This window comes from Laccaria bicolor, genomic scaffold (genome assembly GCF_000143565.1).
Source record: "Laccaria bicolor S238N-H82 LACBIscaffold_5 genomic scaffold, whole genome shotgun sequence".
In the NCBI taxonomy this organism is placed as follows: domain Eukaryota; kingdom Fungi; phylum Basidiomycota; class Agaricomycetes; order Agaricales; family Hydnangiaceae; genus Laccaria; species Laccaria bicolor.
In genome coordinates this window covers 1,287,848-1,301,436 of record NW_001889876.1, presented here as the reverse complement: position 1 = coordinate 1,301,436, position 13,589 = coordinate 1,287,848, and the positions used below count along the sequence as shown (strand labels likewise).

General features: G+C 49.6%; 7 protein-coding genes across 7 annotated transcripts; 3 read left to right on the top strand and 4 right to left on the bottom strand.

The window, feature by feature from the left end:
• Positions 1–235: 235 nt before the first annotated feature.
• On the bottom strand, positions 236–1,930 carry LACBIDRAFT_313950 (uncharacterized protein; the record flags this gene model as incomplete). Its single annotated transcript, XM_001877451.1, has 2 exons — positions 236–1,656; positions 1,717–1,930. 2 exons carry the CDS (start codon positions 1,928–1,930, stop codon positions 236–238), a joined length of 1,635 nt encoding a protein of 544 aa, XP_001877486.1.
• A 791-nt stretch (positions 1,931–2,721) lies between these two features.
• Positions 2,722–3,750, bottom strand: LACBIDRAFT_293179 (uncharacterized protein; the record flags this gene model as incomplete). Its single annotated transcript, XM_001877450.1, has 3 exons — positions 2,722–3,129; positions 3,189–3,533; positions 3,631–3,750. 3 exons carry the CDS (start codon positions 3,748–3,750, stop codon positions 2,923–2,925), a joined length of 672 nt encoding a protein of 223 aa, XP_001877485.1. The 3' UTR covers positions 2,722–2,922.
• A 1,740-nt stretch (positions 3,751–5,490) lies between these two features.
• Positions 5,491–6,232, bottom strand: LACBIDRAFT_313948 (uncharacterized protein; the record flags this gene model as incomplete). The annotated part of the gene is made up of 3 exons (XM_001877449.1): positions 5,491–5,501; positions 5,553–5,655; positions 5,705–6,232. 3 exons carry the CDS (start codon positions 6,230–6,232, stop codon positions 5,491–5,493), a joined length of 642 nt encoding a protein of 213 aa, XP_001877484.1.
• Positions 6,233–7,138: 906 nt separating this feature from the next.
• Positions 7,139–9,009, top strand: LACBIDRAFT_246888 (uncharacterized protein; the record flags this gene model as incomplete). The annotated part of the gene is given in 4 exon segments (XM_001877816.1): positions 7,139–7,261; positions 7,317–8,012; positions 8,031–8,363; positions 8,416–9,009. Coding segments are annotated over 4 exon segments (1,746 nt in total), but the record flags the coding sequence as incomplete, so codon positions are not given.
• Positions 9,010–9,786: 777 nt separating this feature from the next.
• Positions 9,787–10,724, top strand: LACBIDRAFT_313946 (uncharacterized protein; the record flags this gene model as incomplete). Its single annotated transcript, XM_001877815.1, has 2 exons — positions 9,787–10,227; positions 10,284–10,724. 2 exons carry the CDS (start codon positions 9,787–9,789, stop codon positions 10,722–10,724), a joined length of 882 nt encoding a protein of 293 aa, XP_001877850.1.
• A 119-nt stretch (positions 10,725–10,843) lies between these two features.
• On the top strand, positions 10,844–11,638 carry LACBIDRAFT_313945 (uncharacterized protein; the record flags this gene model as incomplete). Its single annotated transcript, XM_001877814.1, has 3 exons — positions 10,844–11,069; positions 11,127–11,410; positions 11,471–11,638. 3 exons carry the CDS (start codon positions 10,844–10,846, stop codon positions 11,636–11,638), a joined length of 678 nt encoding a protein of 225 aa, XP_001877849.1.
• Positions 11,639–11,928: 290 nt separating this feature from the next.
• On the bottom strand, positions 11,929–13,450 carry LACBIDRAFT_313944 (uncharacterized protein; the record flags this gene model as incomplete). Its single annotated transcript, XM_001877448.1, has 4 exons — positions 11,929–12,924; positions 12,980–13,067; positions 13,121–13,289; positions 13,354–13,450. The coding sequence occupies 4 exons, from the start codon at positions 13,448–13,450 to the stop codon at positions 11,929–11,931; spliced, it is 1,350 nt and encodes a 449-aa protein (XP_001877483.1).
• Between the last annotated feature and the right edge of the window lie 139 nt (positions 13,451–13,589).

Genomic DNA, 13,589 nt, shown 5'->3' with positions numbered 1-13,589 from the left:
CGATGATGACTTTTTTCTTTGGGGTTTTAGTGTGCTTCATTTGAATTTACGACTACACACGTATCACGGATGGATATATATCTATTTCTTCTGCTGCATAGAACGGAGTGAGGGAACGATCGCGACAAGGTATAGAAACCGCCTCTATATAGTTATGGTTTGGTTACATAAACTTAGCGACAATGGTGGTATAAAGATACATGGTATACGTTTTGGTTTCTCCATGATCCACTTATTAATATAAAATAGCCATCTCTGCAGTCACAATTGCCAAGCCGATCCCAGTCATTGCCAGCAAAGGCAGCATATTCCAGAAAGCAAATGTTCTCTGCTTCATTGGTATTTTCTTTTGGGTTAATATTGACTTCCACAACAAACCCGCCAAACTCGCTGAGAATGTGAAACTGACGGCACCAATATTGCTGGCCACGGCAAGCGCAATGGCCGCCGCACGGGTGCTCTGATTAGATAGTTCGGCAGCCCGCACAACTTTCGTAAGAAGGATAGTAGCGCCAATATTGGTGCCAGATACGTTGCACATGATCACACCAAGAACGCCAATGACCCAAATGGTAGGCGTGGTGTGACCATGGGTGGCTTTTTCCAGCCAATGGGCAAAGACGTCGATCCAGCCCTGGTGTGAGAGTGCTTCGATGAGGATAAACTGGGAGAAGGCGAATGGTATAAGGGCGAAGGGGAGTCTTGGGAGAGCTGTCATAAAAGTGGGGAAATGCGCTGAGAGCGATTTGTATGCAAAGTTAAACCTGGCTCGTTGAGAAGGGAAGAGACCCCGTCTCTTGTTTTCATCGTGAAGGGTAGATGAGCTGTTTTCTGAGGTGGAAGCTTCGGCATTTGTGTTTGGTATAATGGCCGGGGATGAGGTACCGCTTTGTTCAATGTCACTCATCGTCAAGGCTCTGACGAGAGCGGCGTTCATTGGATCCTCCTCCGACGTGGTCTTGTGCGCTTCTTGTACAACAGAGCGCCTCTTATAGCGATAATGATCCCAGCAAAGATCAAAAATGAACTTGACAACGGCGAAGGGTAACACAACTTCCCACACATCAACATGGTAAAAGGACAAGACAATGATGACAATAAGGCAGATCAGAAGCAAGATACCCCCGAACATAGCACTGACAGGATCGTTAAGCACCGAACGAACATCGAGTTTTCCTGTCCTGCTAAGTTTATAGGGGACATGTTTTTCACGACGGAATTGAAACATAAGGGCAAGGTAACAGGCGGCGCTACAAGCCAAGAATGGGAGAATGGTGTAGGCAGTAAACGCTGCGTTATTGACACCGAAGCCTTCGCAAATAACGACGTTGGTTGGGTTGCCCACAAAAAGCACCATACTCGCTGTGTTTGCGGCCGCAAACTCCGAGATGAGCCATGCGATGGGTTCAAGGCCAGTAGCCGCAGTGTAATACACGAGGAAAGCGGTCCCAGAGAGGATGACGGGGTCGTTCCCCACAACCATACTGACAAGGGTTAGAAGAAGATAGAAGTAGAAGTAGAGCTTGCGACCGTTCGAGCCGCCTTTGTTGCTGACCCAGAATGCAGCGGCTTGGAGGATCCCCGTCACGTCCAATGTGATAGCCATGTATGCCAGCGAGATAAATAGAATCAGGATATTGTACGGCTTCACGTCATCTAAGAAATTATTTAGAGTGAATATTGACTGACATCTGGAAAAAAAGACGCCTGCCTCACCTGTTCCAACTATGCCGTTACGAATTTGGGTAGCGCCGATGCACTGTGATGCCCAGAGAACTGCGATGGCAATTATAGGCGCCGTCATCAACCCAATCGTGATTCTCCTCTTTCCCAGGACAGGGAGGGGAACATGGAAGGACACGGGGTGAATGACGAAAACCGTCGATAGGAAGAAAAACACCAAGGTGACGATGGAGAATCGGTTGACCATCCTGGGTCCACCTGGATTGACAGTTATGTAGTTTATAAACGTCACTAATTATAGCCGCAGGTTAGAAAGAGAACAATAAGTGTCAGAGGTCTTGTGTTCTTACCTTGTCACCCCGACAAGCACCCTGTCGCCTACAAGTCGCCTACTTGACGAGCACAGGCGCACACAAGACTGGAGGGTGCGAAAGTCGGTTGCAGTCGCTTGCGTCAAGTGCCAACTGGCCGTGGTGAAGCATGGGATCAAAAAGAAGGGGGCTGTGTCCCTGCCAGTGCCATCGTTTTCTTGAAATTTTCGCCAAATTTTTATCTCCTTCTCTCATGCCGTCCGCAGCGCTTAGATATCCAGTAGCGGCGCAAGCGCCAGTCCCCGACTCTGTGTCAATGCCAAGACTATGCCCCAACTACTTATGCCCAGCAGGCGCATACCTAACAGTCACTGCCAGTGATCGTCACAAATCTGGTGGGAGAAGCGGCGTGACTAAGGTGTGACAACTTGAAAAACAAGATTCTTCGTATTTTCTTGACGGTAAAAAAGGGGAAATTGGATTGTATTAGAGCTAGGAGGTCATGTACCATTTTTTGTGGAAGGTGTACGATCAAAATTGTGCCAACTCATGCTTAGGGTGCGCCGAGGCATCTGTCGGACGTTCCCGAAATTTATGGGAACGCCGAAGTGGCAAGGAACGCCATCAGACTTTAGCGAGGTTCAATCCGAGAAAACCCTCCGTTGTCTCCACTGTCCAGGTGAGCATAGTGAACACTTGGAGAAAATCAGCCCTTATTGAAGTTATTCAGTTGTTAATCAGAGCGACGTAACTTGGACAGACCAAGTAACAGTGTACAAAGACCCCGCCATCGCGAGCTAAATATACACACAGTCGAACATATCATACAATTTGCCTCTCCACGTCGTAAAATCCACGTCGTAAAAGTCCAACGTCATCAATGCATCAAGTCGTCGAGTCATTAGTTGGTTGAATGCCAGGGAATACCTCAGTAAACCCAGGGGATCAACTTGTATGGAACTTTAGCGGCCCATTGGTCCCATTCCTTCGGGAATGTTTCTCGCAACGCCGCGTCTTCCTTTGACATGCGGCTCATCAATCCCGTTGTGATAACTGAAACCATGCCCAGATATATCCCCGCCGCGACCTGTCCTATTGTCGTTTCCAATGCTCCACACTCTCTCGCCCATGAACCCTATTTGTCCCGAGCTTTGTGAGTTCTACCATGCAGAATAGTAAAAGGACGATACTTACGGAACTAGCGTGCCAACAGATGATTCCAGTGATTGTAAAAAGGATGCCAGTATACCCAGGATGCCTCACTATGCCGTACGGACCGTCCGTGATCAACTTATGATCGTTCCGTATGCTCATTTCGAATGTGAAGAGGCGTCCGAGTGCGCGATAGCAACGGTATCGGATATATCCACCCAGGCCGGTCAAAAGGGTACCGAACACGAAGAGCGGTGATAATTGGATGCGGTCCGAGCCTCTCCCGCGTACAAGAGTAGAAAGAACAGTCTGGGAGAGGGTAAGACTGGGCGCGTGTGTGGCAAGAATAACCGCGGCTTCTGCAGCGGCGGCAGCCCAGCAGATCGACTGTTAATAAAACGGTTAGATTTCCGTCATTAATCATTTGAGATGAATCGAGCTGATTCTAGTCTATACAAGGTCTGCATTTCGGAGATTTACATACCTTGACCAGGAAAGGTCCAGTTCGCTGCTTAACAATCACTTCTAGCCTGGTCGATGGTGCCCTTTCGTCTGAACTTGGCGGAGGATGGGGTGGTGTTACGGCGATCTGTAGGCCAACCATCGCGACGAGGATACAAGGTATTTTTATCAACAACGACATCTTATCTTGCAATTGTGGTCAGGACCGAGGAGAGCGATGGGGTCGGAATAAACCCAGCTGAAAAGGGGACAGAAAAAGAGTCAAGACCGTGAATGAAAGTGTGGGGCGAATCCAGAAGTAGGAAGTAGATAGTAGGTCTTTTATCCAGAGTCGCACTCAGTCCAGGGACCGTAGAATCTCGATACTCTGTTTGTTGCCGATTTTTACTTCCGTGCGATATGATCATTCCAACTTGCGGGGTGAGGTTTCGAAAAATATGTTGCTTTTCCTAGCCAAGTCTGATCTTCCGCCCTGTGATAAGGTCCTTTGCAGCCCATGGGTTTCTAGAATGCCGCTTTCCCATTTGGCGACGACATGACTTGCAAGAGGTTACCTCATCATAAGTCATTTAGTTCTTTTCGCTCTCCGACCAGGTTGTCAAGTACAACGGATCAGGGCGCGAACCTCGGCATTCACTCGGGAAATTAGCAAAAATTAAAATAGTGTCCAGTTCACACTGTTTGGATTCTATTCAAACCATCTCCTTTCAAAGCCTTGTCAAGCTCGATGAAAGTGGCGGAAAACGTGACCTTGGGTGGCTGAATAAAAGCACAGGGCTGACTTGCTTGAACTGGAAAAACGCAATATAGAGTATTGAGGACGAAGCAGGAACAATTCAAAATCACTTCGGTGCTGCAGAATAACCAATGCCCCAGTCAGCAATTTCAAACATCCATCGCTGATGCCTGCTTCTAGAAATGGCGGGTGGCTGGCAAAGCTGAGAAAAAGTATCTTCATTGGGTGATAACCTGTGGTAACAAGGAGAGGCGTGCTGATGTTAAGGCACCTCTCGGGGATTGATATAATGACAGCCTGCGCCACAACTCACGGGTTTTCCAGAAGGCATGGCTTGGTATGGGGATCAGATATCAAACCTAACCCTTCAATATCAATGCGCGCATGTACCCATCAGCGCATGCGTGCTTACCAGGCTTAGAGATGCCTCGTGCTAGGTACGTGGGTGGCTGAACGACGAAATCCGACACGGAAAACATAGGATGTGTAAGCCCTTAGGTATCAACGAGACGATGAAAGACACACATGTACACTGAAGAACGCGCTCCGAATGATGAGAATCTGTGTGCGAGCGCGAAAAACTATCCATTTCAATGCTTCGGAGGGAAACGCGTGCGATAGACGGGCTTTTAAGAACTTGGTTTACGCCGGACTGTGTGTGCGAGGAAGGGAATGAAGGCGGAAATGCTTTCCGCCGTTGATTTTACTGCCGTCATTGTGTGGTCTTTGTGTGAGGAAGAAAAGGGGGGAAATTCTTCTGACAAAATGTCCAGCTGCCAATTTTTTTTTTGGAACTCCCTAACCGCTTCGAAGGATTTGTGGGGCCAGTTACAGATAAAAGGCTGTGAACAAAGTGGGGGATGAAATCAGTGGGGCGGATAAATGAATCAGCGAGTAACCAGTTAAGAGTGATAATGATTGACTAGAAGCCTTTTGGCTTGTAAAGTGAGCGGGTCTGGTCCGAAACTTCGACCATTATGGTGGGGATACCATTCCTCTTATGAGCTATTCCCGCATTAAAATTCAAATTGAATTGGTATTTTTCGACCACAAAAGTATGGCATCTATTCAGACGTGGTTGTGCGCGTGGGAGTGATTGTGTGTGCCAACGGTGATATCTATCAACGAGCAAAGAAGCATCACAAATTAGACCGATTCTAGTAGACTTATCAGTCAAGCGAATAAAGGCAGAAGAATGAGTTTCGTACGCGTAAGAGCATTGTTTAACTTGGTCACACGCGATTGTACACTCAAGTCGATGGTTTTGTCTCCGAAGTCAACAATCAGACCACCCAACACCGCGGGGTTTACCTGTGGGCAACTTAGCAAAGAAATATAATTTGAGAAGCATAATTCGCACCTTGTTGGTGATCTTGAGCACCTTGGCAGCCTGGGCGGTTTGCGATTGCTTTAGTGTCGTCTCCAGACGAGTAAGGACGTCCTTTGTCAGAGGCGTAGCGGACGTGACAGTGACGGTCAATTCTCCCTTGTACTGCGAAACGAGCTCGTTGAACCCTTCAATGACGGCCTGTGTCTCTCCCAATCTCCCGTTCTCCGACAACACTGACAGCAAGTTTTTGGTAATTTCCGAAACCTGTTCCTTTTTGGGTCCGGTTCCCTCCAATTTCGAGAAGAGCGACTCTAAACCCTTCTTGCGCTCTTGCAAAGACAGTGTTGGGTTGTGGACGAACCCATCAACTTCCGGCCGAGTCTTGATAGAGTTGGACACGCCCGCGAGCTCGGTGTGGACTTTGGTGAGGGTCGCTGGTGACTTGGCAAGGGCAGCGCCAAAGACCGCCTTGGAGTATTTTCCGGCAATGACAGAGGCTGCACGGCGGCCCAGGCCGGGGGTGGCGACGACTGAGCGTGCGGAGGATGCAAGTAACATGGTTGGGGACGATGTGGACGACGAGCAAAAGTTCGGTCTCTCTCGGGCTGAGCGGAAAGTTCCGATTCGTGGGAACTATTCGACCTGTAAATATTAAATATCATCTCTTTGTCATCTCTTTGATAATTTCTCTAACTTACGGTCTCATTGATTATCGATTACTGGTTGAGACAACTTGCTATCCAGAGACTGTCTACAAGCAAAATGTTCTACCTGCGACGGTGTTTACGGGTCGCCGAGACGAAAGGATTTTTGATTGTGTGTTACGCGCCGCAGCTGCCGAGAAAAATGACAAAGGCCGATGACAAAGGCATTCAAACGCCTCGTGTGCTGGGCACAGCAGACGAAACTTGGCGGCTGTCGAATGTTGAGGACTAGATGTGGAATGAACACACTGAGCGACGGGGCGCGTTGGTGCTGCGTTGCTGGTAAGAACGGGGTAGAGCGGTGGTAAGCGATGACCTGTCTGTTCCAAAAATAGCATCGAATAGTACCATCAACTGAACAAATTTGAGCCCCATCCTTACACGCCGTATGAACGTTGCGCTCCAACCCTCACTTTCGTTAACGACGTCAACCCATCTCCACCATACATATAGCCAAGCCCTGGCTACTCACAGCCCTCACAAAACTGGTCGCTGGCATCCGCAGAAAGAACAATAGCACGGCAATATTCCGGTACGACAACAATGCACCCCTGATGGCCTTTTATACTTTATTGAAAAGACACTTTCATAGCGTTCACCCATAATCCGACGCGTTTCCCTTCTTTCTTCTCCATGTTTTCTCTCGCCTGGTTGCGAGCCATCGCTTTCTTCCTTCTCTCTTTCGCGTCGCTTTCATATTCGAGGGAGGAGTCAGTTTGTAAGTCCTTTCCCGCCTTATTCCGTTCTCGTCTAACGCAGAATTGTAGTTACTTCTTCGGTTACCTATTGCACACCCCCAGAGTCACTTCTTATTTCGCGCTTTGAGGTCGCCTACTTTCCATCAAACCAATCGGTCTCTTTCAACATTTCCGCTGCCAGCGTCGTACGTGTCATCACTTTCATCATCCTACCCCACACGATCTAACGCAACTCCACAGCAAGCGAACCTCAATGTCACTGCCAATCTTTTCCTCAACGTGTATGGAATGAATCCCGTCAATGTAACCATTGAGCTCTGCAACATTCTTGACGGAGCCCTTTGCCCCCTCCCCGCTTACAATTTCACGGGTGCCGATTCCCTTAAACTTCCTAGCACGCTAGGCGTGGCCTCGATGATACCAGGCATTGCTTTCAAGATTCCTGACCTAGAAGGATTTGCGCAGCTAACCTTGAGAGATATCCATACCGGTGCTCTGAAGGCCTGTGTTCAGGCAACCCTCTCCAATGGATGGTCTGCTCACCAGACTGTCGTCGAATGGACAACAGGCGGAATTGCGATTGCCGCCTTGGTATTGGCGCTTTTGTTGTCTCTACTGTTCACCGACGCGTTGGCTCCATTCCGCTTGCTTGAGCTGATATATCTCTATCAGACCATTGCAAGCAGCGCTCTCCTCAATCTCAACTACCCTTCCGTGTACACTTCATTTGCTCTTAATTTTTCCTGGGCCCTAGGTCTCTTCTCGTCGACCAGCATCCAGAACTCTATCGACCAGATGCGCCACCTCACGGGGGGCAAACTTGCTGATGCAAGTGCTGGACCCGCTGTTGGACTGGTAAATCGGAAGATCAGCCCTTACAACTTCCAATCCATTTTTTCTCCATCGCTTTCTGCTTTGGACCTCTCCAGTAACTTCGTTTCAACCGCGATGAAGTTTGTTTCTGGCACAGATTCATCAGGGTTGAACGCCGCCAGTCTTATCAAACGCGATACCATACAGGGCGAAGTACAAACAGTCACAGCGCAGTCATCGAACGTCTTGCAAGCCGGCATTCCGATCTACGTGAACTTGATTCATATCGCAACGGCCAACGCGTTTATGACGATTTTCTTCTGCACCCTGATAATGTTTGCAATTGGCTTCGCAGTTGCCATTCTTGGGTACGGCCTTCTTTTGGCCCTGCGACACATCAGGAGAAAGAAGGACCGACACGCGAACCTGAAGCACGACTACCCATCCTTCGTGAAGTCCTGGTTTCTGCGTATGGTAAGATCGTCCGTTGCTGATCCGACATGGTGCTGATGTAATGTTATCACAGGGATTGGTTGCCTCACTTCCTCTTCTCATCTTCATCTTCTACCAATGGACCCTGAAGGATTCATGGCTATCGATACTAATTTCGGTAATCACACTCTTGGCCATCGTGGGTCTGATTGCGTACCCCATCTTCCTTACACTTCGTCATGCTCGACGTGATTCTGCCTACGGGCTGTACACGCCTGGAGAGGCACACATAAACTCATACGGCGTCTTTTATGCGCGATACCGCCCGCAGCGATATTATTTCTTTCTCGTCTTTCTGGCTGCCACCATTCTTAGAGCTCTCTTTATCGCTTTTGCCAGGTATCGTGCAGAGGTCCAAATCGCACTCTTGCTGGTCGTCGAATTGGGCCTGGTTGCAGCACATGTGACCTTAAAACCGTTCAAAAACAAGGGAGGGGACGTCTTTTCGACGTTCCTGGCAATCATTCGACTAGTGTGTACGGGGATGATGATTGCGTTTCTTGAGAGCTTGCAGGTCAAGGCCATTCCGCGAGTCGTCATTGGGATCGTCATTGCCATCATCTTCTCCGTGTCCGTCCTTATCGTCATCTTCAACCTCATCGTTCACTCTGGCCTCCTTTTGCTGTGGAGAAGAGCGAGGAACCCACGGTCATTCGATTCACCCCGTGATTCAGCAGGCTCTATACTTGAGAAAGGTATGCCAGAAAGTGGCAGCCGTCACGAGAGTCCGAACAGGTCCAGAACGGATCTGGAGTCGTGGGATCATGCCTATCCTGGCGGACGCCCCACCAATCCAACACCCGAGCAAAGTTTCTCAGTAGATAATGAGCTCTTGCAGCCCTTCCCGATTTCCCCAACTGCGACGACAGTGACAACGATGGAACCGCCAAGTATCTATTCACGGGAATCCGGGACGATGACGTTAGGTTCATTGTTACCGAGAAGATGGTCTTTTTCGCTTTCACCACCGATGTCACCAGCAGGATCCAGCGTTGCGCACGATAATAATGGGAGGAGTAGGCAAAACTCTCTACTCCCTGGCTCATCAGTAAGGCATCACTCCCTCTCGCCTTCTCCCTTCCCCCCTGCTTCACCATCGGAGATTGGTGGCGGGTCAGCGTCAAATCATGGCCAACGTCAATCACATCTACAAGATCAACATATACAAGAGCAGAATGATCAAGAATCATAGAGATATTATTTTTTAGACACCACACCCACCACATCCATTTGGACTCTTAGCTTATATTTGTTAATTGCACACACTCACTCGGGCATTTGTATCTTCAAATTCAGTTATTTGTATATTATTTACTTTCAAGTTTTGTGTTGGTTTAATTTTGTAATACTAACAACGCGACGCGACGCATGCCAGTCACGCGTCGCGTTCCTCCTCTCAAATTACATGTCAGTTTCGAAATCCCTTCCTGCGTCAAGTACACAGGCGCCAACGCTTCTGCTATGCGAAGCTCTGGGGTTCTCACCTCAGATTCTGCTCGACGACATAATAAACATCGCCAATAACGCCGTGCAAGATGGTGTCAACGGCATGGAAGAATTTCTCGAAAAGTGGGCTGAGGAACGCGCTTCTCGAGGCAATACCGCTGCCATCGACAGCACGCACGAGGTAGAACAGGGCTTGGTCGCGTTCCAGACGTTGCTGGAGTACCACACGGACATTGCGTTCGATTTCTTTGAGGGATGGTCGTTGCGAAATATCTTCCATATTCCACCTGATTTACCCATTGTCCTTCCGCATCAAGAGGGATTGGATTTAACAGTGACGGCTGAGAGAGAACAAGAGCTCATGAATGAGATGGAGGATCTTAGGAATCAGCTTGATAACGTGCGTTTCATTTTGTTGCCATTTACCTGCATCGTACTTGCTTGACTGAAATACAGCAAAGGAAACTTAATCGACTCCTCACCCGCGCTGTGCGCGTCTCATCACAGAAACGAAAGGTGGCAGAGATGCGTCTGGGTAATCTCTCCCATCTCGCATCGTCCCCTTCCGTTCCTTCGCCTCTCGACAAAATGAAGGCCATTCCACCGAAGTTTCTGAGCATGTACCAAGCACTATCTACACTACCCCAACCGGACCGACAGCTCGACACACCCGTCGATCCGGGGCAGAGACAATGGGAGACGAACAAGAGTGGGTATGTTAACTGGGCAGTAGATAGGCTGTTGGCCAAGGGAGGCGCAGATCGGGGTGGGAGCAGGGCGGTGGATAACCTGGAGACGGCGGCTGATGAGCTGGGGACGGCGCAGGAGTTGAGGACCGCATTAGCAGCTGTTGGGGATGTGAAGGCCGATTTGGAGGAGGCAATGGATGAATCTTAATCTCGAGCCAATAGTACTGAGTAAATATATAAATAGAATCATGTATAATATTCGGTTCCTCCGTTCCGTTCTGATCCACAATGTCCGACGCTTTCCAACATTAATATTCAACTTCTCCAATGCTATCACTACCGACGAGGCTTTCAAGTGTACGAGGTTGTGTTCATCGTGCAGCAGTATGTCGGAGACCTGCCCAACGAGCAAATTCAACAACTGCTTCAGCCTCCACATCGTCTTCACAGCAACCTGATTGCCAGTTTCCCTATCCCACCAACCGCAATCCAACTCCCTACCAAATCTTCCACCTCCCCCGCGGTGCGTCGGAGAGTGATATAAAAGCACGATGTGAGGCTCATTTCGTTTCGCCTTGTACATCCATCCGTGCTGAAATGTGACTGCCAGATTTTGACCTCGTCCGGCTATATCATCCAGATAAACCTGGGCTATCTGTATCACCCGAAGTAGCTCATGCCCAATTTCAGGCCATAACGGCGGCGTACGACGTGCTGAGGGATAAGACCCCGTCAGGCAGCGCACTTAGTCCCTCGGGAGCCAAGGCCGCGGACTCGACGTATCGATCAACGGCGGCTTGGAGGGCAACCCGTCAACGCAGGCAGGAGTTGTATAACAGCGGCGCGGCGGATGAAAGCTGGAAAGACAAGATTATCATCTTGGGCGTTGTCGGGGTGTGTTCTACTCTTCTCTTTGGAGTAAAGAGTTTTTCAACTGAATTAAATTACGTATAGACGATATTGATTGTCGTCTATGAAACGACAACCACGCGACGCGAAGCCATGGCGGAGGCTGTTGCGCGTAGCCGTAATTACGGTGTGCACAGGGAGTACCAGCAACCACAGGTGGACGAACGGCTTGCGGAACCCACCAGTCATCAGGAAGCGAAGCTCAAGTCGTAATGATATTTCCCATGCAATGATGCTACCTGGCAGGCAGGATCGTTTCGAGGTCCAACAACCTTCGCAAAACATGAGCCAGGCGCTTACTTAGAAGATGTCCCCACATGCTCCAAGTGGATGTTCTCCTCGTCTTCCAGACCCACCTATCAACCAATGCTGTTGCCGCTCACCACCTAACGAAGAATCTGCCCTGGAATTTAGAACAATTTAAATAATAATATAGAAAGCGACAAAAGGAGTGTGTGAGTGTGATAAGTCCAACAATACAATCCACCTTCAATTCCAGCAGCTCAGAAATAGAGCCCAGTCCAACCTCTCGAGCTAACTCGAATTTTATCCGCACCATCTTTATTCCCAGCAAAGTGCGTCCAATGTACCTGGCCCTCCTCCGCCGGAGGACCACCAACGAGTCTCTGGCCTCCAATGAGAGTGTACGATTTTGATTCAAGCTCGATCTTTCCATTAAACTCCGCTTCTTTGTAAGTGAGGTACACCTCTGCGTTCCTCGACGACATATGTGTGCTCTCGATGGGTCTCTTGAACGCTTTGTTGCCAATGTAGAATATGTCTGTTCGTCCGGCGCCAGTGGTCGTTCTAAGGACCGCGACTTCGGGATTGTTAGGGTCCGAGGGGGCCACGGGATGGACACGGACGTTGGCTATGCCATCACCGCGCTGAGTGGTGATGGCAGTATTGTTCGATAGAGACACGTCTCCCACGATCCAGCCACGGAACACCTCCAAGGACAGATGTTCACGAGCTTGGACGTGTTGGCTGGTTAAAATCATACTATTACTCGAGTCCAGAGTGAAAAGCGTCACGTGAAAGTCGTCCAAATCAATCTGAGCGTCTTCAGCGAATTGAAGGTGCATGACCGTGTGGGATAGGATGTGCAACTTCTTGAGGGTAGGAGGGACGTAGAGCGTGATGTCGTAGCGCATGCACGACTTGTCGGCAGGGCCATGACGCGGGGTGTCAATGACGAAACGGCTGTCGGTGACCCGGTTGTCCTCGTCGATGTCCGGGTAGGTGAAGAAGACGTTTCCGAGCGTGGATTGCTCGCTCGCACGGATGGTCAGCTCGTATTTTACGTCGGTAGCGTCAGCTTGGCCGGCGGCGAGCTTGAATGTCCCAACTGCGCCCCCACGGATGTCGAATGTGTGATCGTACTGGGCACCTACGGGAGCGGTCACGGTCACCTGGGAACCATTGTAGATGTGGGATGCGGATAGGCACCCAAGAGACGTGCTGAAGGCTGGCATGCCCTCGAGACCTGTAGGAGAAGCCTGATACGCGTGTATAAGTTGATGTCCTGCTACGACTAACTGGAGGAAAACACACGGTGAACGCCCATCGGATAACCCTGAATACCCCGTACAAGGTGAAAAGAGCGACAACGATGCCGAATGCTTTCCAGAATAAGCCACAGCTGAGGTCAGAGTCAGGAGAGCGTCTTGTGAATGAAAGGTCGTAGAGACGTACTCGACCCCGCAACACATGCAGCACTTGCTGCGCTTTCTTCTAGGCCTCCTGACGGGGATCTCGGTGTTCAAGAGCCTGCTACCAGGCTCGGCCCCGTCGTCATCACCGTCAGTGTATGGGCTGTGCAGCGCGACTCTGCCTTCCTCGTCATCGCTGGCAACCGGCTTGTCTGGTGGGATAAACAAACTTGAATCAGTGCTCAGAGCACATTGACTCATAGACCAACAACGTACACCTGCTGTCCCATTCATCCTTGAGCTTTAGCATCGCCATAACCCCGCCTACTAGACCGAAAAACGAAAAACCCGTGCGTACGCCGCCTGGAGCCATAGATAATGCTGGAGAGAGGAAAGGAAAAGATGCAGGGGCACCGGTTGTGTTGTAGTGATGTACCGTCGATGCATGGCGGGGATCATGGGCCGTCGGATGTTGTCGTGCTTGATGACTACCAATACTTTCTTCCGTGAGC